This window comes from Triticum dicoccoides, chromosome 6B (genome assembly GCF_002162155.2).
Source record: "Triticum dicoccoides isolate Atlit2015 ecotype Zavitan chromosome 6B, WEW_v2.0, whole genome shotgun sequence".
NCBI classification, from domain to species: Eukaryota; Viridiplantae; Streptophyta; class Magnoliopsida; order Poales; family Poaceae; genus Triticum; species Triticum dicoccoides.
The window spans coordinates 199,100,068-199,123,482 of record NC_041391.1 but is presented as its reverse complement, the minus strand read 5'-3'; the positions used below and the strand labels follow the sequence as shown (position 1 = coordinate 199,123,482).

The following is a 23,415-nucleotide window of genomic DNA, read 5'->3' as shown; positions in this document are numbered from 1 at the left end:
AGACACATCTAGATGCATTTATTCCGAGTCAAAGATCATTAAGAGTATGGAAGAATACATATCATTTACCTCTCTAAAAAATCATACATCAAATTAAACTCATTAATACATGCATACTAATATAGTGATACAGATCGCTATGTTTATTTAATGGTGAGATATCGGGGGTGAGCCCGCAAGTGCTCTTAGCCATTTTCGGTGCTTTTCTCATTATTGCTTCGAGATAGATAATGTCAAAAAACATCTTACATTACGTCATATAGATGGAGTATCTTTTTTCACAGAGTGGCAATCAAGATGAATAGATGACCACAGTAAAATATAATGATGGCGTTCGTTTATTCACGATCTGAAGTGGAGCTCGATCAGAGCAGTACATAATAATTCTCATGCATGCATGGCTAGGTCATGCGTGAAGACGGTGGTCGGATGGTGGCGGCGCGGTCACTGTCTGCTGCTTGTGGTAGCGGCGGCGGAGGGCGGCGGGGTCGTACCAGCAGTAGCATCCCATGCCGTGTATGAGGCTGCAGCGGCCGTGGATGTGGCCGAAGTGCTTGCAGCAGCGCATGCAGTTGCCCGTCTTGTAGCACTTCCCGATGCACCACGGCGTGTACATGTCGTGCACCGGCTTCCCCTCCACCGCCACCCCAACTAAACTCACATGATCGAGAACTTCAAATGAGATGAATCCACGCGAAAATCCCAAGAAAATCTGAATCAAATTCATAACAGCTGGGGTCGATTTGATCGATGGTTTTTACTTACAGGAGGCGATGATGAGCATGGCCAGGATCAGCAATGGGGCGAGCTGCTTCTTCTTCCTCTGGCACATCTCCATTGCCAGCTAGTTACCCTGATTAGACGAGTGATTTGATTAGTGGGTTCTGGGTGCATAGGCTGAGTGGTATTTATGCACCCAGGACTAGGAGGATAGCATACAAACGTAAAAGAAAAGGTCGATTGTTGAGCCCATGTTGACGGTTGAGAATTCTTCAGATTTGGAATGCCAAGGATGGCACACCGGCCCACTGAACATGTCGCCCCTATCTAAGCTACGTATGTGGCAAGAAATGGAAAGGGCGCTCTCACAAGCAAGTCTGGATAATATAGATCATGACATGGTACTGGAAGAATTTTGAATCATATGGTACATGTTCAGAGCCTGCTACGCAACCCACTTTTCAAATAACTGATGACAGACTTTTTTTAAATCTTTGAAGCCGTGCCATTATTGGCAGCAACTTAAGATAAATCTTCGAACATCGCCACGGAACTTGTAAGTGACAGCGGGCTGGTCCAAATGGGTGCATCCCTCGCCAGGCAATCCGGGCACACAAGCCTCTGTAGCCGGTCGACTCGGTGTCCATGGAAACATTGGTACTGGACTGGTGGCCACCGCCAATCCAGTGTCATGCCCGGCCTATCCACTAGCCCACAGCTGTGTGGTAGAATATCTCTTTGAGGTTGGTCCCACATGAAAGTCAAAGGAGACAAGGCTACATATACAGGAAGGAAGGCACGGAAGGAGGCAGGGAATGAATAAAGGGAAATGTTTACAATCGGCACACCGGCCGAATGCCCAGCCGGTCGCGTCCACGCGCGTGCGCTCCCAGCCATTTAAGGTCTGACACGTAAGTGTGGGGGCCCACCTTATCTTCTATCCTCTCTCTCTCACGCGCGTCCACCTCTTTTTCTCCATTCTTCTCTCTCTCACACACCCATATCTCTTTCTCTGTACTTTTCTCTCTCCCACCGCGGACATGGTTTCGGGCGTTCTCCTCGTCGGCGGTCTCTTACCGAGCGCCACCGCCGTGGGCCTCCATCAGCGACCCTCCTCCGATCAACCTTGTCTCAACGTGGTGGAGCTGACGGGCGATGTGAATGAGCCTTACTGGAAAAACCTGCAACCTCGATGTGAGATGCTGGAAAGCTGCGACCGAACCTCGTCAGCGCTGGAGAAGACGCACCCTCAAACTCCCATGGTGCTACAATTGGCACCCACCGTTGCTGGAACGGTGGTCTCCATTTGCTACAACCGGCGGCGCCAAAAAAAGTTGGAATAGTTGGGAATGCGAGCTGCATTTGTGTTGATTTTTGCTGGAACTATGCTTGATTTTTGTTGGAACTGGAGTCAACTTTTGCTACATCTACCACGGCGATGTTGGTCGAGACAGCGGTGATGTTTTTTTTTGCTGCAACCGTGTTTGAATTTTACTGGAGCCGGAGACAACTTTTGCTACAATCCACCATGGTGGTGTTGGTCACGGCGGCGGCGAAGTTTTGTTTTGCTTTAACCGTTTCAGAGTTTGCTACTAGCGGAGGTGTCATTTGCTACTACTAGAGCTTCAATGGCGACGATGTTGAGGCTGCGATGGCGAGGTTGCAACGGCGAGGCTACAGCGAGAAGGTTGCAAGCTGCAACAGCGAGGCTGCTATCGGCGACGACGAGGCTACGATGGTAAGGTTGCAAGCTCCAACGACGAGGCTGCTACCCGACGACGGCGAGGCTACGACGGCAAGGTTGCAACCTGCAATGGTGAGGCTGCTACCCGACGACGACGGGTGGGTCTGCGTCCACGGAAGCATTCCATGGTGCAACCACAGAATGTGGATGCTGCAACCGCGTGCAGTGGTGCGTCGATCGGCGACGACGTGGCTGCAACGGCGCAGGGTAGCTCGGCAAGTTTTTTGACCATGTCCGTTGAACGTGGTCGGGGATGCTACCACCGGCGATTGGTTTTGCTACAACCAAGAAAAACAAAGCTGCAACAGGTGACCATGGGAGTTGCATGCTAGCAGCGACGGCCGACGTCGAACTGCAACCGGCGGCGACGAGATCCGATGCGAACGCAAGAGGAGGGGGCAGTTGAGGAGCGGAAGACCAGTCAGAGCGAGAGGGGGGCGGAGGAGCTGCAGGTGAGGAGGAGCGAGGGGAAAAAGAAGGAGAGATGCATACGGTGAGGCTGTGGGGGAATATCGAACGGTGAGGCTGTACGCAATCGTGCGGCTGCAGGCTGACCGACCCAAATTTGAGCCGATGCGCCGGCGCCCAGTAGTCGCTATGAATAAATCGTCTTAAACCTTCTCGTCCTCTGCTCTCGTTCCTCTTCCCTTGCTATTATTGTATCTCATCTCCTCTTCGCTAATTCCTTATCCCAAATTCCCTTGTATCTTTCAGATTTGTATCAAATATTGGTGTTGATCAGTCTATTTGTCCCATCTCTGTATTGGGTCGTGACAATTTGGTAATCAGAGCCAGTTGATCCACTCAAAAATTCCATTGCCCAGTGATTTTTGTCCGCTCAATTGGTAACATCCATCGCATCTGTTGCGGCTTCTTCCGATAGGCTGCTCGAAATCCATCGCTGGGTTCGATCCTCGGCAACAGTCGCGATGGCGCCGACCCAACCATCTGCCTAGACCGCCATGTTCTCTCCACCATGGTCGTGAACACCGACGAACTGAAGGTGCTGCTCGCGTGCCTCCTCACCGGGTTCAGTGAGGCTATAACTACCAAAGACAAGCGCCTGGGAGCGCAGCTCGTCTTCAACGAGCAAATCCACCATGATTTGCAGAAGCAAATTGACCCCACCCGGTCGGATGTGGATGACATCCGCAAGGCGGCCTCAGCGATGTCTCCGGCGGGGTCGCCCATGTTGGACCTGTCGCGTTCACCCGCAGTAGCGGCATCGCTCCATCCTCACCATGGCTCCACCTCATATGCGCGGTTGGTGACAGACTGTTGGGGAACATAGTAATTTCAAAAAATTTCCTACGTACACGCAAGATCATGGTGATGGCATAGCAACGAGAGGGGAGAGTGTCCATCCACGTACCCTCGTAGACCGTAAGCGGAAGCATTATGACAACGTGGTTGATGTAGTCGTACGTCTTCACGATCCGACCGATCCAAGCACCGAACGTACGGCACCTCCGAGTTCAGCACACGTTCAGCTCGATGATGATCCCCGGGCTCCGATCCAGCAAAGCTTCGGGGATGAGTTCCGTCAGCACGACGGCATGGTGACGATGATGATGCTCTACCGGCGCAGGGCTTCTCCTAAACTCCGCGACGATATGACCGAGGTGGAATATGGTGGAGGGGGGGCACCGCACACGGCTAAGGAACGATCCGTAGATCAACTTGTGTGTTATGGGGTGTCCCCCTGCCCCGTATATAAAGGAGGGAGGGGGAGGTGCGGCTGGCCCCTTTGGGGTGCGCCTGGAGGAGTCCTACTCCCACCGGGAGTAGGACTTCCCCCTCTTGCCTTGGTGGAGAAGGAAAGGGGGGAGGGGAAAGAGGAAAGGGGGGCGCCGCCCCCCCCCCTTCCTTGTCCTATTCGGACTAGGGGGGAGGGGGCGCGCGGCCTGCCCTGGCCGGTCCTCCTCTTCTCCCTCATGGCCCACTAAGGCCCATTAACCCCCGGGAGGGTTCCGGTAACCCCTGGGTGTTCCGGTAAAATCCCGATTTCACCCGAAACCTTTCCAATGTCCAAACATAGGCTTCCAATATATCAATCTTTATGTCTCGACCATTTCGAGACTCCTCGTCATGTCCGTGATCACATCCGGGGGACTCCGAACAAACATCGGTACATCAAAACTTATAAACTCATAATAAAACTGTCATCATAACGTTAAGCGTGCGGACCCTACGGGTTCGAGAACTATGTAGACATGACCTAGAACCATTCTCGGTCAATAACCAATAGCGGGACCTGGATGCCCATATTGGTTCCTACATATTCTACGAAGATCTTTATCGGTCAAACCGCATAACAATATACGTTGTTCCCTTTGTCATCGGTATGTTACTTGCCCGAGATTTGATCGTCGGTATCCAATACATAGTTCAATCTCGTTATCGGCAAGTCTCTTTACTCGTTCTGTAATGCATCATCCCATAACCAATTCATTTGGTCACATTGCTTGCAAGGCTTATAATGATGTGCATTACCGAGAGGGCCCAGAGATACCTCTCCGACAATCGGAGTGACAAAACCTAATCTCGAAATACGCCAACTCAACATGTACCTTCGGAGACACCTGTAGTACTCCTGTATAATCACCCAGTTACGTTGTGACGTTTGGTAGTACCCAAAGTGTTCCTCCGGTAAACGGGAGTTGCATATTTCTCATAGTTACAGGAACATGTATAAGTCATGAAGAAAGCAATAGCAGTATACTAAACGATCAAGTGCTAGGCTAACGGAATGGGTCATGTCAATCACATCATTCTTCTAATGATGTGATCCCATTAATCAAATGACAACACATGTCTATGGTTAGGAAACATAACCATCTTTGATTAATGAGCTAGTCAAGTAGAGGCATACTAGTGACTATATGTTTGTCTATGTATTCACACATGTATCATGTTTCCGGTTAATACAATTCTAGCATGAATAATAAACATTTATCATGATATGAGGAAATAAATAATAACTTTATTATTGCCTCTAGGGCATATTTCCTTCAGTCTCCCACTTGCACTAGAGTCAATAATCTAGATTACATAGTAATGATTCTAACACCCATGGAGTCTTGGTGTTGATCATGTTTTGCTCGTGAGAGAGGCTTAGTCAATGGGTCTGCAACATTCAGATCCGTATGTATTTTGAAAATCTCTATGTCTCCCACTTGGACTTGGTCCCGAATGGAATTGAAGCGTCTCTTGATGTGCTTGGTCCTCTTGTGAAATCTGAATTCCTTTGCCAAAGCAATTGCGCCAGTATTGTCACAGAAGATCTTCATTGGTCCCGATGCACTAGATATGACACCTAGATCAGTAATGAACTCCTTCATCCAGACTCCTTCATTTTCTGCTTCAGAAGCAGCTATGTACTCCGCTTCACATGTAGATTCCGCCACGACGCTTTTGTTTAGAACTGCACCAACTTACAGCTCCACCGTTTAATAAAAACACGTATCCGGTTTGCGATTTAGAATCGTCCGGATCAGTGTCAAAGCTTGCATCAACGTAACCATTTACGACTAGCTCTTTGTCACCTCCATATACGAGAAACATATCCTTAGTCCTTTTCAGGTATTTCAGGATGTTCTTGACCGCTGTCCAGTGATCCACTCCTGGATTAGTTTGGTACCTTCCTGCCAAGCTTATTGCTAAGCATACGTCAGGTCTAGTACACAGCATTGCATACATGATAGAGCCTATGGCTGAAGCATAGGGAACATCTTTCATTTTCTCTCTATCTTCTGCTGTGGTCGGGCATTGAGTTTGACTCAACTTCACACCTTGTAGCACAGGCAAGAAACCTTTCTTTGCCTGATCCATTTTGAACTTTTTCAAAATTTTGTCAAGGTATGTGCTTTGTGAAAGTCCTATTAAGCGTCTTGATCTATCTCTATAGATCTTGATGCCCAATATGTAAGCAGCTTTACCGAGGTCTTTCATTGAAAAACTTTTATTCAAGTATCCCTTTATGCTATCCAGAAATTCTATATCATTTCCAATTAATAATATGTCATCTACATATAAAATCAGAAATGCTACAGAGCTCCCACTCACTTTCTTGTAAATACAGGCTTCTCCAAAAGTCTGTATAAAACCATATGCTTTGATCACACTATCAAAGCGTTTATTCCAACTCCGAGATGCTTGCACCAATCCATAAATGGATCGCTGGAGCTTGCACACTTTGTTAGCACCTTTTGGATCAACAAAACCTTCTGGTTGCATCATATACAACTCTTATTCCAGAAATTCATTCAAGAATGCAGTTTTGACATCCATTTGCCAAATTTCATAATCATGAAATGCAGCAATAGCTAACATGATTCGGACAGACTTAAGTATCGCTACGGGTGAGAAAGTCTCATCGTAGTCAACCCCTTGAACTTGTCGAAAACCTTTCACAACAAGTCGAGCTTTATAGACAGTTATATTACCATCAGCGTCAGTCTTCTTCTTAAAGATCCATTTATTCTCAATGGCTTGCCGATCATCGGGCAAGTCAACCAAAGTCCATACTTTGTTTTTGTACATGGATCCCATCTCAGATTTCATGGCCTCTAGCCATTTTGCGGAATCTGGGCTCATCATCGCTTCCTCATAGTTCGTAGGTTCATCATGGTCAAGTAACATGACTTCTAGAATAGGATTACCGTATCACTCTGGTGCGGATCTTACTCTGGTAGACCTACGAGGTTCAGTAGAAACTTGATCTGAAGTTTCATGATCAATATCATCAGCTTCCTCACTAGTTGGTGTAGTTGTCACAGGAACCGGTTCTTGTGATGAACTACTTTCCAACAAGGGAGTAGATACAGTTATCTCATCAAGTTCTACTTTCCTCCCACTCACTTCTTTCGAGAGAAACTCCTTCTCTAGAAAGGATCCGATTTTAGCAACGAAAATCTTGCCCTCAGATCTATGATAGAAGGTGTACCCAATAGTCTCTTTTGGGTATCCTATGAAGACACATTTCTCCGATTTGGGTTCGAGCTTATCTGGTTGAAGTTTCTTCACATAAGCATCGCAGCCCCAAACTTTAAGAAACGACAACTTTGGTTTCTTGCCAAACCACAGTTCATAAGGTGTTGTCTCAACGGATTTTGATGATGCCCTATTTAACGTGAATGCGGCCGTCTCTAAAGCATAACCCCAAAACGATAGCGGTAAATCAGTAAGAGACATCATAGATCGCACCATATCTAGTAAAGTACGATTACGACGTTCAGACACACCATTTCGTTGTGGTGTTCCGGGTGGCGTGAGTTGCGAAACTATTCCGCATTGTTTCAAGTGTAGACCAAACTCGTAACTCAAATATTCTCCTCCACGATCAGATCGTAGAAACTTTATTTTCTTGTTACGATGATTTTCCACTTCACTCTGAAATTCTTTGAACTTTTCAAATGTTTCAGACTTGTGTTTCATTAAGTAGATATACCCATATCTGCTCAAATCATCTGTGAAGGTGAGAAAATAACGATACCCGCCGTGAGCCTCAATATTCATTGGACCACAAACATCAGTATGTATGATCTCCAACAAATCAGTTGCTCGCTCCATAGTTCCGGAGAACGGCGTTTTAGTCATCTTGCCCATGAGGCACGGTTCGCAAGTACCAAGTGATTCATAATCAAGTGGTTCCAAAAGCCCATCAGTATGGAGTTTCTTCATGCGCTTTACACCGATATGACCTAAACGGCAGTGCCACAAATAAGTTGCACTATCGTTATCAACTCTGCATCTTTTGGTTTCAACACTATGAATATGTGTATCACTACTATCAAGATTCAATAAATATAGACCACTCTTCAAGGGTGCATGACCATAAAAGATATTACTCATATAAATAGAACAACCATTATTCTCTGATTTAAATGAATAACCGTCTCGCATCAAACAAGATCCAGGTATAATGTTCATGCTCAACACTGGCACCAAATAACAATTATTTAGGTCTAAAACTAATCCCGATGGTAGATGTAGAGGTAGCGTGCCGACCGCGATCACATCGACTTTGGAACCATTTCCCACGCGCATCGTCACCTCGTCCTTAGCCAATCTTCGCTTAATTCGTAGTCCCTGTTTCGAGTTGCAAATATTAGCAACAGAACCAGTATCAAATACCCAGGTGCTACTGCGAGCATTAGTAAGGTACACATCAATAACATGTATATCACATATACCTTTGTTCACTTTGCCATCCTTCTTATCCGCCAAATACTTGGGGCAGTTTCGCTTCCAGTGTCCAGTCTGCTTGCAGTAGAAGCACTCAGTTTCAGGTTTAGGTCCAGACTTGGGTTTCTTCTCTTGAGCAGCAACTTGCTTGCTGTTCTTTTTAAAGTTCCCCTTCTTCTTCCCTTTGCCCTTTTTCTTGAAACTGGTGGTCTTGTTAACCATCAACACTTGATGCTCCTTTTTGATTTCTACTTCCACAACTTTTAGCATTGCGAAGAGCTCGGGAATAGTTTTGTTCATCCCTTGCATATTATAGTTCATCACGAAGCTCTTGTAGCTTGGTGGCAGTGATTGGAGAATTCTGTCAATGACACTATCATCAGGAAGATTAACACCCAGTTGAATCAATTGATTATTATACCCAGACACTTTGAGTATGTGTTCACTGACAGAACTATTCTCCTCCATCTTGCAGCTATAGAACTTATTGGAGACTTCATATCTCTCAATCCGGGCATTTGCTTGAAATATTAACTTCAACTCCTGAAACATCTCATATGCTCCATGACGTTCAAAATGTCGTTGAAGACCCGGTTCTAAGCCGTAAAGCATGGCACACTGAACTATCGAGTAGTCATCAGCTTTGCTCTGCCAGACGTTCTTAACGTCGTCAGTTACATCAGCAGCAGGCCTGGCACCCAGCGGTGCTTCCAGGACGTAACTTTTCTGTGCAGCAATGAGGATAATCCTCAGGTTATGGACCCAGTCCGTGTAATTGCTACCATCATCTTTCAACTTTGCTTTCTCAAGGAACGCATTAAAATTTAACGGAACAACAGCACGAGCCATCTATCTACAAACAAACATAGACAAGCAAAATACTATCAGGTACTAAGTTCATGATAAATTTAAGTTCAATTAATCATATTACTTAAGAACTCCCACTTATACAGACATCTCTCTAGTCATCTAAGTGATCACGTGATCCAAATCAACTAAACCATGTCCGATTTGTTGGGGAACGTTGCAGAAAATTAAAAATTTTCCTACGGTTTCACCAAGATCCATCTATGAGTTCATCTAAGCAATGAGTCAAGGGAGTGAGTTTGCATCTACATACCACTTGTAGATCGAGTGCGGAAGCTTTCAAGGGGATGGAGATGATGGAGTCGTACTCGCCGTGATTCAGATCACCGATGACCAAGTGTTGAACGGACAGCACCTCCGCGTTCAACACACGTACGGTACGGATGACGTCTCCTCCGTATTGATCCAGCAAGGAGGAAGAAGAGGTTGAGGAAGACAGCTCCAACGGCAGCACGACGGCGTGGTGTTGTTGGTGTAGCAGTACTCCGACAGGGCTTTGCCAAGCACGTACGGAGGAGGAGAGGTGTTGGGGAGGGGAGGGGCTGCGCCTTGGCTTAGGTAATCAGCCCTCCCCTCACCCCTTTATTTATAGGGGAAGGGGCAAGGGGGGCCGGCCCCTCTAGATGGGATCTAGAGGGGGGGCGGCGGCCAGGGAGGGGGGACTTGCCCCCCAAGCAAGGGGGCGCCCCCTCTAGGGTTCCCCCCCCCCAACCCTAGGCGCATGGGCCCAGCGGGGCGCGCCCAGCCCTCCAGGGGCTGGCTCTTGCCCCACGCAGCCCATGTGGCCCCCCGGGAGGGGTGGCCCCTCCCGGTGGACCCCCGGAACCCTTCCGGTGGCCCCGGTACAATACCGATATGCCCCCGAAACCTTCCGGTGTCCGTATGACAGCTTCCCATATATAAATCTTTACCTCCGGACCATTCCGGAACTCCTCGTGACGTCCGGGATCTCATCCGAGACTCCGAACAACATTCGGTAATCACATACAAGTCTTCCTAATAACCCTAGCGTCACCGAACCTTAAGTGTGTAGACCCTACGGGTTCGGGAGACACGCAGACATGACCGAGACGGCTCCCAGATCAATAACCAACAGCGGGATCTGGATACCCATGTTGGCTCCCACATGCTCCTTGATGATGTCATCGGATGAACCACGATGTCGAGGATTCAAGCAACCCCGTATAGTATTCCCTTTGTCAATCGGTACGTTACAAGCCCGAGACTCGATCGTCGGTATCCCAATACCTCGTTCAGTCTTGTTACCGGCAAGTCACTTTACTCGTACCGTAATGCATGATCCCGTGACCAAACACTTGATCACTTTGAGCTCATTATGATGATGCATTACCGAGTGGGCCCAGAGATACCTCTCCGTCATACGGAGTGACAAATCCCAGTCTCGATCCGTGTCAACCCAACAGACACTTTCGGAGATACCTGTAGTGCACCTTTATAGTCACTCAGTTACGTTGTGACGTTTGGTACACCCAAAGCACTCCTACGGTATCCGGGAGTTACACGATCTCATGGTCTAAGGAAGAGATACTTGACAATGAAAAAGCTCTAGCAAAACGAACTACACGATCTTGTGCTATGCTTAGGATTGGGTCTTGTCCATCACATCATTCTCCTAATGATGTGATCCCATTGTCAATGACATCTAATGTCCATAGTCAGGAAACCATGACTATCTGTTGACCAACGAGCTAGTCAACTAGAGGCTCACTAGGGACATGTTATGGTCTATGTATTCACACGTGTATTACGATTTCCGGATAATACAATTATAGCATGAATAAAAGACAATTATCATGAACAAGGAAATATATTAATAATGCTTTTATTATTGCCTCTAGGGCATATTTCCAACACGATCATCACGTGAGATGGAGTAGTTTCAATGGTGAACATCACTATGTTGATCATATCTACTATATGATTCACGTTCGACCTTTCGGTCTCCGTGTTCCGAGGCCATATCTGTATATGCTAGGCTCGTCAAGTATGACCTAAGTATTCCGCGTGTGCAACTGTTTTGCACCCGTTGTATTTGAACGTAGAGCCTATCACACCCGATCATCACGTGGTGTCTCAGCACGAAGAATTTTCGCAACGGTGCATACTCAGGGAGAACACTTCTTGATTATTAAGTGAGAGATCATCTTAAAATGCTACCGTCAATCAAAGCAAGATAAGATGCATAAAGGATAAACATCACATGCAATCAATATAAGTGATATGACATGGCCATCATCATCTTGTGCTTGTGATCTCCATCTTCGAAGCACCGTCGTGATCACCATCGTCACCGGCGCGACACCTTGATCTCCATCGTAGCATCGTTGTCGTTACGCCATCTATTGCTTCTACGACTATCGCTACCGCTTAGTGATAAAGTAAAGCAATTACAAGGCGTTTGCATTTCATACAATAAAGCGACAACCATATGGCTCCTGCCAGTTGCCGATAACTTCGGTTACAAAACATGATCATCTCATACAATAAAATATAGCATCACATCTTGACCATATCACATCACAACATGCCCTGCAAAAACAAGTTAGACGTCCTCTACTTTGTTGTTGCAATTTTTACGTGGCTGCTACGGGCTTAGCAAGAACCGTTCTTACCTACGCATCAAAACCACAACGATAGTTTGTCAAGTTGGTGATGTTTTAACCTTCGCAAGGACCGGGCGTAGCCACACTCGATTCAACTAAAGTGAGAGAGACAGACACCCGCCGGTCACCTTTAAGCAACGAGTGCTCGTAGCGGTGAAACCAGTCTCGCGTAAGCGTACGCGTAATGTCGGTCCGGGCCGCTTCATCTCACAATGCCGCTGAACCAAAGTATGACATGCTGGTAAGCAGTATGACTTATATCGCCCACAACTCACTTGTGTTCTACTCGTGCATATAACATCAACGCATAAAACCTATGCTCGGATGCCACTGTTGGGGAACGTAGTAATTTCAAAAAAATTCCTACGTACACGCAAGATCATGGTGATGGCATAGCAACGAGAGGGGAGAGTGTCCGTCCACGTACCCTCGTAGACCGTAAGCGGAAGCGTTATGACAATGCGGTTGATGTAGTCGTATGTCTTCACGATCCGACCGATCCAAGCACCGAACGTACGGCACCTCCGAGTTCAGCACACGTTCAGCTCGATGACGATCCCCGGGCTTCGATCCAGCAAAGCTTCGGGGATGAGTTCCGTCAGCACGACGGCGTGGTGACGATGATGATGCTCTACTGGCGCAGGGCTTTGCCTAAACTCCGCGACGATATGACCGAGGTGGAATATGGTGGAGGGGGGCACCGCACACGGCTAAGGAACGATCCGTAGATCAACTTGTGTGTTATGGGGTGCCCCCTGCCCCCGTATATAAAGGAGGGAGGGGGAGGTGCGGCCGGCCCCTTTGGGGTGCGCCTGGAGGAGTCCTACTCCCACCGGGAGTAGGACTTCCCCCTCTTGCCTTGGTGGAGAAGGAAAGGGGGGAGGGGAAAGAGGAAAGGGGGGCGCCGCCCCCCCCCCTTCCTTGTCCTATTCGGACTAGGGGGGAGGGAGCGTGCGGCCTGCCCTGGCCGGCCCTCCTCTTCTCCCTCATGGCCCACTAAGGCCCATTAACCCCCGGGAGGGTTCCGGTAACCCCCCGGTGTTCCGATAAAATCCCGATTTCACCCGGAACCTTTCCGATGTCCAAACATAGGCTTCCAATATATCAATCTTTATGTCTCGACCATTTCGAGACTCCTCGTCATGTCCGTGATCACATCCGGGACTCCGAACAAACTTCGGTACATCAAAACTTATAAACTCATAATAAAACTGTCATCGTAACGTTAAGCGTGCGGACCCTACGGGTTCGAGAACTATGTAGACATGACCTAGAACCATTCTCGGTCAATAACCAATAGCGGGACCTGGATGCCCATATTGGTTCCTACATATTCTACGAAGATCTTTATCGGTCAAACCGCATAACAATATACGTTGTTCCCTTTGTCATCGGTATGTTACTTGCCCGAGATTTGATCGTCGGTATCCAATACCTAGTTCAATCTCGTTACCGGTAAGTCTCTTTACTCGTTCCGTAATGCATCATCCCATAACCAATTCATTTGGTCGCATTGCTTGCAAGGCTTATAATGATGTGCATTACCGAGAGGGCCCAGAGATACCTCTCCGACAACCGGAGTGACAAAACCTAATCTCGAAATACGCCAACTCAACATGTACCTTCGGAGACACCTGTAGTACTCCTTTATAATCACCCAGTTACGTTGTGACGTTTGGTAGTACCCAAAGTGTTCCTCCGGTAAACGGGAGTTGCATATTTCTCATAGTTACAGGAACATGTATAAGTCATGAAGAAAGCAATAGCAGTATACTAAACGATCAAGTGCTAGGCTAACGGAATGGGTCATGTCAATCACATCATTCTTCTAATGATGTGATCCCATTAATCAAATGACAACACATGTCTATGGTTAGGAAACATAACCATCTTTGATTAATGAGCTAGTCAAGTAGAGGCATACTAGTGACTATATGTTTGTCTATGTATTCACACATGTATCATGTTTCCGATTAATACAATTCTAGCATGAATAATAAACATTTATCATGATATGAGGAAATAAATAATAACTTTATTATTGCCTCTAGGGCATATTTCCTTCACAGACTTGCCCCCACTCCTTTTCGACTCGTCCTGGAATCACCACACCAGTTTTTGTCTACCACATGTTCGATGAAATGCCTGAGAGTGAGTTCGACCTGCGCATGCGCTCACTGCTCGAGTCGATGCAGATGGAAACCGTGGCTGAGTATACGGTGATGTTTTGGGAGTGTCTACACCATGTGCTACATCTCAACCCTAGCCTAAGCATGAAGTGCTTCATCTACTAGTACATCAAGGGCTTGCACAAGAATATTCAAGCAGCCGTGAAATGACAATCTCCACCTAGCATCACCAGAGCGCCGTGCCTTGCTCGAATAAGGGAGGAAGAGATCTTGAAGGATGAGGCGATGGGTACCGAGGAGCATGGCGATGGATGTACAACCATGTGGGGTACACGGTCGCATGCCTACCGAGGCCCTCAACATCATCTCCGATCCCCTGAGCTAACTACCCCAGTGATGTGCAGTGCAGACTGCAACGTCAATGCCAACAGTTTTGCTGCTCTGACACTGACCATGGTGCTTGACACAAACCACAACACCGACATCATTGACGGCAAGTACCTGGCTGCGTCGATGCCTACCACCCATTTGAAAGATGGCCCGGGCTAGGTTGTCAACATGCCACTCTCAGCATCCCCAACCACCACTACACCAAGGTCTTCACCGCATCTAGCAGCTAAACTGACGCTCATTCGCAATTCTGCAGCACCCACTACAACCTCGTTCACATATCAGGTTGCAGATGAGAACCACATTGTCAGCCTTGACACCGTCAGCCATTATGTGACAAAGGTTCCACTTGCCATGGAGGATGATCTCGGGGCCACTCTGGCACCCACCATGGTCGCACCATTCTGGCTCCAGGCAGAGGCCTACGCAGACCTATGGTCCAGCGCCATGCTTTCACTGTTGTTGTTTGGCGATCATCAAACCAGCGCCCCACCAAAACCACCATCGTATTTCCTTGTGCAAGAACGAATCGGTTGGGATGGCGATGAGGTCACCACCTTTGCCAAGGTCGCCCAGGTCAGGTGGTGCAAGAAGAATTGTTGTGCAGTGTTACCGTGTTCACAATCAATGAAGGTGGTCGCATCCCAAGCATGGCTGCCATCTCCGCAAGTGCACCTCTGTGCTAGGGGAGTAGGCCAGCCGTCATGGCTGCCACCAGAAACATGCACTATGTTGTTACTGTCAGGGGATGATTCTATTATGCCAGTGATTGAGCTGAACCCATGGCCGGATCCGCGGCGGAGTCAAGGTAGTGTAAGTGCGTTGAACAAAGTGCAACATTATGCATTTTGGATGTTGAATCGGGTCCATGTGTTTGTTTGGAGGAAGGCTGGGGCAAGCAACCTTGGGAACAATTACATTGAGAAGGAGTACTCCATTAAGAAGCAATTGAGGGTGGTTGTCCTAGAATTTCAAAGGGTAGCAGTTGGGTGTTGCTCACATGCCACAAACTGGGAATTGGAGTTCCCGAAGCTCTATGAAATGATAAAGGTCACTGAGACCAGAACACTGAGACTATGGTATGGCGGTATCCTAAATCTTATATCTATGATGTTGCCTTTTGGTAGTTGTCGGGGATATACCCCGCAGTAGAACCCGACCGGAAATATGACCCGGTCGGAACTTGGTGACTCACTGGTGACCCGACCGATCTTGACGACTCACTGGTGACCCGGTTGAACATGACGACTCACTAGTGACCCGGTAGGCGGCTCAGACGAATGAAAAGACTCAAAGGCCCAGAAGGCGACTTAACAAGAAGGCCGTCTCAGGGTACGGTTTTCGGTGGGCCGGCTTGAGAGGAAAGGTATAAGGAACATTTTCCTTACAAGGGAAATAAGACTAGGATTCCACTTTTAATAGAAAATAGACTAGTCCTAATTCTACTAGGACTCTACATGTAAGCCGCCCCTTCAACTTATATAAGGAGGGGCAGGACACCCCAAGAGGGAGAAGTTTAGACAGACAGACAAGTCTTATACAAGATCAAAGTAGATGCTCTCGAGATAGAGGTAGCAAAACACCGCCCTTGTAACCGAGACCATCATCACCATCAATATCAATCAAGCAGGATGTAGGCTTTTACCTCCACCGTGAGGGGCCGAACCTGAGTAAAATCTCGTGTCTCTCGATTCCGATCAACCCCGTTTAATCTATTACCTAGTTGTGGTGGCCTCACGACTAAGTCCTCACACTAGGACATCTGTCGACAAAACTACGATAGTTGGCGCCACCATGGGGCCTTCACACGATGGTGTTACGTTCTTGAAGGGAGCTCTTTAGGGTCGAGAAGCTTGCGATTGACCGGTGAGGAAGAGCCATTACAAAGGAATTCACACCATCAACAAGCAGCTGAAACCGAATATACAAGGTTAAGTTTAAGAGAAGCTAGGGTTTCATCGTATGCGCCGCCGCACACGTCTGTGGCGACCCATCCGAGGATGGATCGGTGTCTGCTACGATTGAGACCAACAAAAAACAGCAGCAACTCCCAGACGGAGTCAAAGATCGTTCCAGGGCCAGAGACCTGCGCCTGCTAAGGCAGATCGGAATGGGAGTATCATAGGTAGTATCATGCACGTCAACTAAGCAATTTTGATGAGGTGACATAGAATTAAATGAAGAAAGATAAGCTTGAGTATCATACTATCATGATACCGTATCATATTAAATGATGTGCTATTTTGTGTCATGCATGACAATAAATGTAATCCTATATGATACCAACATATGATACTCCATCCATTCCCTTATACAAGGCCACAAACTCAAATTACAGATACCTAGATAAATTTAATGACTACTCCCTCGTCCGGGTTTATTCGGCCTCCTAGCAACAATAGTGTGTCCCTATTTCTAAGGCCTGTAAATGAAACAGAGGAGTCTTTCCTCGATTCGTGACAAGAGAAACTAACGTAATTACAGGGTGGTGCAATTAAAATGGAACAGCCTGGCTAGACTAGCCAATCCATGCATTTCCATCCTTTTTAATTGGACACGCATGGGCCCAATGCGGCGCAGCAAAGCGCGCCCTACGGCTTCTAGTGTAATATTAAAGTCTAACGTCTTTCCTATGTATTGGCATGGCATAAAAAAATAGATCAGTAACATATAGTGAAGATCAATGCACGACAAAATAAGTTTCTTACAATTGTAGCCTGTTAGGAACATAGAGAGGGCTCTTGGAGTTGTTATTCTTTCCTCTTTCATAACAATTATAAGTATTGAAAGCAAACTCAACAATATAAATTCCATGAGAATTATCATGAGCACAAACAAATTATGAACCATAAATATAGATATAATTAAGCAAATTTCTCCTCTAAATTGTATTTGGGAGAATTCAGTAACAATATAGACCATCATATGTGAGAGAGAATCACTAGCCTGCCTCCCTTGAGAGGATCCGAGCTCACCAACCAGATCGTAACTTTTGGCATTTGGTAATGATGGGCCTAAAGTTGTTGGAAGGAGTTCGACAGGACATCATCACCTCTTTTCTTCCAAGTTTAGAGGGTTGTTTAATGATTCTTAATTTCTTATTAGTGTTGTTCAGCCTACACACGTGCTCCTATATATTCATAGATTAATGAAAATACCTGAGGCAATAGCAAGCAGAAAAGAGCTGGCTTTGTGCTGCAGGTGGAACATCTTCTGGACCCTACTAGATATGGATGGACTCACCATCGCCATCCCTCCACGACTTCACCTTTCAAATTTTCGTCCATCTATTTGTTTTAACCATCTGCTCCTCGTTGAAATCGGTTGCAGCGGTAATCACACTCCCTCTCGGGCTCTCGCGACCGCGTCGCCCCCGCGGGCGACCGGCTGCGCCCCGATCTCTTTCTCCAGCGGCCCACCCTCCTCCTTCCCTCCCTGCCGCCGTCGTTGGCGCTCGCCGCCGGGCCTGGCCCGGGCAACGCTGGCGGCGGCGGCCCCCGCGCTTTTCCCCTCTCGGCTTTCTCTGGCGCGGGACGGAGCGGGCTGGGGGGTGTCCCTAGGCGGCGGCGGTCCGGCATGGCGGCGGGGTCCTGGCGCTGCGCGGGCGGATGGCTGGACGGCAGCGTCGCCGTTGGTGGCGGGGTAGCGCGGCGGCGCGTCCTGGCGGCGCCCGCTCGACCCAGATCTGGGCCCTTCGGGCCCCATGTGCCCGGGCGGGCCGGCGGCGGGGTGAGCCTGCGGCGCGACCTCCAGGAGGCTGGGGCGTGGCGACGAGCGGCGGCGGGCTGGCGACGCGGATACAGAATTGCTGCAGCGTGGACGTTGGGGCTTTGCGGGCCCGTTTGGGTCTAGCCGGGCCAGGGGTGGCCTAGTGTGCCCCGCTGCCGCGTCCGGCCGGCGACCGCGATGGTGCTGGGGCGCACGTTGGCGGGGGAGGTGGGTCCCTCCCGCTCGGTAGCGGTGCCGCTGCTTCCGTCGTTTGGCGTTTCTCTTCGGGTCTCTTGGCCTCGTGGTAGCGTTCGCAGTGAGGCGGCATGGGTGGTGGCGCAACCGTGGTGGCGCAAGGTGGTCGACGGAGAGCTGGGTGGTTGGCTCCGATCTGGTTGGGCGGTGGGGTTTGGAGTGGGGAGAAATCCTTGCCGGATCTTCCGGCTCCGGTGCGGTGACGCCTGCGGGTGCCACCATTCCTCCCTGGAGGGTGCCGGTGGTCTTCATTCCCCTCTACCCTCCGTGTGCCGGGGAAACCCTAGGATTCGTCCGGGCAGCAGCGTCGTCGGCGTCGTTTCCTTCCTGGAGGTGCTGCTTGATACTTGGAGGATCGGAACCTAGGATCGTGGTGGTAGTTTTCGGAGGGCACAGCGGTTGTAGGTCATTCGCGTCTGTCGAGCTGCCGGTGTTGGCATTGTTTCTTTTTCTTTTTCTTTGGCTTGTTGTGCTGCTCGCCCCAGCGTCTACTCTGTATCGGTGTTGATGCTTTGGAATACAAAGCGGCGGGAAACCCTTTTTCGGTAACCATCTGCTCCGCCCCTCCAACATAACCAATCCTCTAAGTAGACAACCACCAGCGCCATTGATTGCATTTGCAAAGGTGTGTGTCTGCTCCTTGTGGTTTCAAAAGTACAGTCAGGTCGACATATATACTAGTTCTGAACAGAATCAAAGAAAAAAATTTACCTCCTAGTCCCCTACAGAAGTTGGAGAATAGCACTGCTGCTAATGAGTGAGTGAGAGGGAGAGGAGATGGCATGGCCATGGGTCCTGATGTAGGCGAATAGAGACAGCACTGTGGTCTGTAGCTAACATCGAACCCTTTAATCATAGTTCAATCACTAGAAAATGCGGTCACAACACACGCGATCCCTTGATTTGGAATGAGCGTGCCACCTTTTTACCATATCTTAGTGATAACTGATAGGCAACCTACCACTCTTCAGAACAAAAGTAGACAAGAGCACATGCAGGTAACTTTTAGGTGCTGAGCTCCACCCCTTAACCCTCATCTGCTCCATCTTGTAAGCAGCCATGGAAGCAGCAGCAGCAGACGAGGAGAGGCCCCTGCTTCATCTCCTACCGTATAATCAGGTACTGCCCAACACTAGTATATATGAGAATAATTTCAGTTAGCACGTGTAATTCTTCAGTTCTTGTCGGTCCTCCGCGAGAGATTTACAGTTGCAAATTTCCAAACTGGATATCCTGGTACTGCGATGTAGGATGTAGGTTCAGAATACACCGGCGATGGATCTGTTGACATCAACAATCAGCCTGCTCTGAAGTGCAACACAGGCAATTGGGGGGCGTGCTACATGATTTTAGGTACCAGACAACAGCAATTCACTCGTGCAAACTGCCCCTGTTTTTTCTCTTCTTCTCTTTTTACTGCTGACCACCTCAACGCATCTCAGGTGTCGAGTTCTGCGAATGCATCGCCTTCTACGCAATCGCGACCAACTTGGTAACCTACCTCGCCACCGTGCTCCACGAAAGCAAGGTCGCTGCTGCGCGGGATGTCTCTGCCTGGGTCGGCGCATGCTTCCTCACACCACTTATTGGGGCCTTCTTGGCGGACTCATATCTGGGAAGATACTGGACGATAGTTGTTTCCCTTCCAGTCCACACCATCGTAAGTACAGCTAGCACAGCTAACCGACCAGATCTGTATGACAATTGCAGCTCTGAACACTTTCACTTTGACAGGGAATGCTCGTGCTCACAGTTGCAGCATCAGTCCCGACATCCTACTACCATGGTGATGTTCATCGTACTGTGGTGGTGTACCTGGGACTCTATCTTGCCGCACTTGGGACCGGTGGCATTAAACCCTGTGCGTCAGCCTTCGGTGCCGACCAATTCGACAGTGGAGACCTGACGGAGCTGGAGAAGAAGGGCTCCTTCTTCAACTGGTACTACTTCCTGCTCAATCTCGGCTCCCTTCTGTCAAGCACACTGCTTGTTTGGCTGCAGGACAATGGTGGGTGGGGGCTCAGTTTTGCAATCCCAACGGTGCTCATGACCTTGGGCCTAGCAGTATTTGTTGGTGGCTCCAGAGTGTACAGGTTCAGGAAACTGAGAGCAAGCCCATTCACGAGTATCTGTCAGGTGCTCGTTGCGGCCGTCAGGAAGTGGCATGTGCAACTGCCAGATGATATCTCACTCTTGTACGAGCTGGCCAGTTCGTCATCATCAGCTGAATCAAGTCACAAAATTCAGCATACAAGTCAATTCAGGTACTCCAATTATTGCATTACTCAAGTCAACCTATTGTCTAAATTTGACAATTAAAAACAAGTCATTTTCATTGAGCTATGACATCTTTTGGTGCAAGACAATAATTCACTTGTGAGCTGTGACATCTTATTTGCAAGTACAAAAGATATCAGAAATTTGCTATGAAACCATATCTAGAGACTGCATCTATGAGTAAACTTAAATGCGAGAGCTTACCTCTTATATCTACAAGTTATAATTATGTGATTGCAATCTTCAGGTTTCTAGACAAGGCTGCCACTGTGCCGCCCCCGTTAGACCAGACATGCATGGTGTTGCCGTTGTGTTCATGGAGTCTCTGCACAGTGACCCAAGTTGAGGAGTTGAAGATACTGCTACGGATGTTCCACGTCTGGGCGTCGTTCGTGATCTTCTACGCAGTCGCTGGGCAGACCGCATCGACGTTTATCGAGCAGGGGATGGTCATGGACAACCACGTCGGCCAGTTCGCAATCCCACCTGCCTCCCTCTCTATTGTCAGCGTGTTCAGCGTCCTTATCGGGGTTTTCATCTACGAATCCATGCTAGTGCCACTCGCGCGGCGTTATACTGGCAAGGCGAAGGGCTTCTCACAGACGCAGCGCCTTGGAATTGGCTTTGCGCTGTCCATGCTGACCATGATCTACTCAGCAATGCTCGAGATGAAGAGATTGGCGACCGCACAAGCTAGCGGCCTGAGAGACCAGAATGTGCCCGTGCCAGTGAGCATTCTGTGGCAAGTGCCTGCATATGTAATGCATGGTGCAGCCGGGGTTTTCGCAGGAATCGGCATGATGGAGTTCTTCTACGATGAGGCCCCTTACACCATGAAGAGCCTTTGTGCAGCATTCGCACAGCTTGCAGTTGCGTCCGCAGCTTACTTCAACGCGCTCGTATTTAGTGTTGTTGCGGTGGCCACGGCGCACGATGATGCTCCTGGATGGATCCCGGATAATCTGAATGAAGGGCATTTGGACTATTTCTTCTGGATGATGGCTGCTCTTAGCTTACTGAATCTGGCGCAATTTGTGCACTACTCCATGAGGTATAGAGAGAAGACAACTTCTTGACACCAAATAGTAGACACTGGGCAGGGGATTAAAGACTTCCCCCATCATACCGCAACAAAGATGGCTTCTATGCAGTTTCTGTGGACGGTGCACAACATTTGCCAAATTTCCATCGGAGTGATACATGATACACCGAAACTTAACTTTATCATTGTATATATAGTTTTATCTCTGCCTATTCTCTGTACTTAACAGTCAAGTCCAAGCCAAGAGAAGAATCTGAAACAAAATTAATAAAGTTCTTTGGTGTGGGCGCACGAGCTGGTTACACTGTCACAACTTCAAAAGTTTATTTGATGCAAATCAGAGTTTGATTAACTGATGTGATCATTCAAAGTGGAATTTTTCACGCAAAAAGAGAGAGAAAAGAATCTTAATAAAGATGATCCAGTTAGGGGGTTGTTGTGATAGAATATTCTGATCGTCTTTAAGGCTACTTTCATAGTCAATTGTAGGACAGTAGACTGAAGCTCACAAACTGGGAGGCTTGGGCCTCTGTATGATGAGCACCGGGAGGCGTTCCCTCAAAATAAAATATGGTCAGTTGCATCATCCTGAGACGCGATCGATGTTACTATGCCTATTCATTTCCACTTATAATCTAGCAGCACAATAAATCGAGAACGTAATCTAGTAATAAAATTGTTTTGTGCACTTCTCCGGAACTATATAACCTGCAGGTATGGTTGCAGATTTATTAGCAGAACATAACCTTGCAAAAAAGTTATGTCATGTTCCAAAACTACCACGAACAAAAATGACAGCTTCAGGATTATTGTAATGAGCATATACGAGTCCTGTAGTTACCTGAGCCTCAGGTGCAACTTCGTGCAAGCATCTCAAGCGCCAGTCCGTTCCTAGGCAAATCACCGAACAGGTTCGGCGTGTTCCGTGGGAAGGGCAAAAGTAACCCGCTGGCTGCTGCCGAGAGGCGCGATGCGGCGGCGGTGATACTAATACAGCGATAGCAGCGTGTGGTGGCGGCGGCGAAGGCCGTTGCAACGAGCGCTCCTCCACGAGGGGGCGGCGGCAGTCTGGAGCTTGCGGAGGCCGCACGGCCGGCTTGGGCCTCTGTACGACGAGCACGGCCGTGTCGACGCCGATACAGTAATGACTTTTTTTTAATCATCTAGTACTGTAGTAGATATATTATGGAGCATACATTCATATTTATTGTTTCTTTTTCCGGGGAAATGAGGGCTCTTTTATTCCATCAAACGGCCTGCGGCACTATCAGCCATAAGGCTTCGGACACCTTTAATGTGCATGCATGTCTAGCACATAGATGGGCCGGGACATTGGCCTGTCTCATTACACGACGAATGGAGAAAACATAATTTTTTTTAGCTAAACCCTCAATATCAAGCAACACCGGCGCTATTAGCGAGCGCGATTTACGGCGCGAGTTCCAGAGTTGGACAACCTCCGAGCTATCGGTT

General features: G+C 48.2%; 2 protein-coding genes across 2 annotated transcripts; one reads left to right on the top strand and one right to left on the bottom strand.

The window, feature by feature from the left end:
• Window positions 1-265: 265 nt before the first annotated feature.
• LOC119321068 lies at window positions 266-1,052 on the bottom strand. The gene is made up of 3 exons (XM_037594917.1): window positions 940-1,052; window positions 766-853; window positions 266-651 (listed from the first exon to the last, which is right to left on the bottom strand). The coding sequence occupies exons 2-3, from the start codon at window positions 836-838 to the stop codon at window positions 407-409; spliced, it is 318 nt and encodes a 105-aa protein (XP_037450814.1). The 5' UTR covers window positions 839-853; window positions 940-1,052; the 3' UTR covers window positions 266-406.
• An 18,224-nt stretch (window positions 1,053-19,276) lies between these two features.
• LOC119326630 (protein NRT1/ PTR FAMILY 8.3-like) lies at window positions 19,277-22,226 on the top strand. The gene is made up of 5 exons (XM_037600256.1): window positions 19,277-19,742; window positions 19,874-19,976; window positions 20,066-20,283; window positions 20,358-20,887; window positions 21,148-22,226. Exons 1-5 carry the CDS (start codon window positions 19,683-19,685, stop codon window positions 21,974-21,976), a joined length of 1,740 nt encoding a protein of 579 aa, XP_037456153.1. The 5' UTR covers window positions 19,277-19,682; the 3' UTR covers window positions 21,977-22,226.
• The last annotated feature ends 1,189 nt before the right edge of the window (window positions 22,227-23,415 follow it).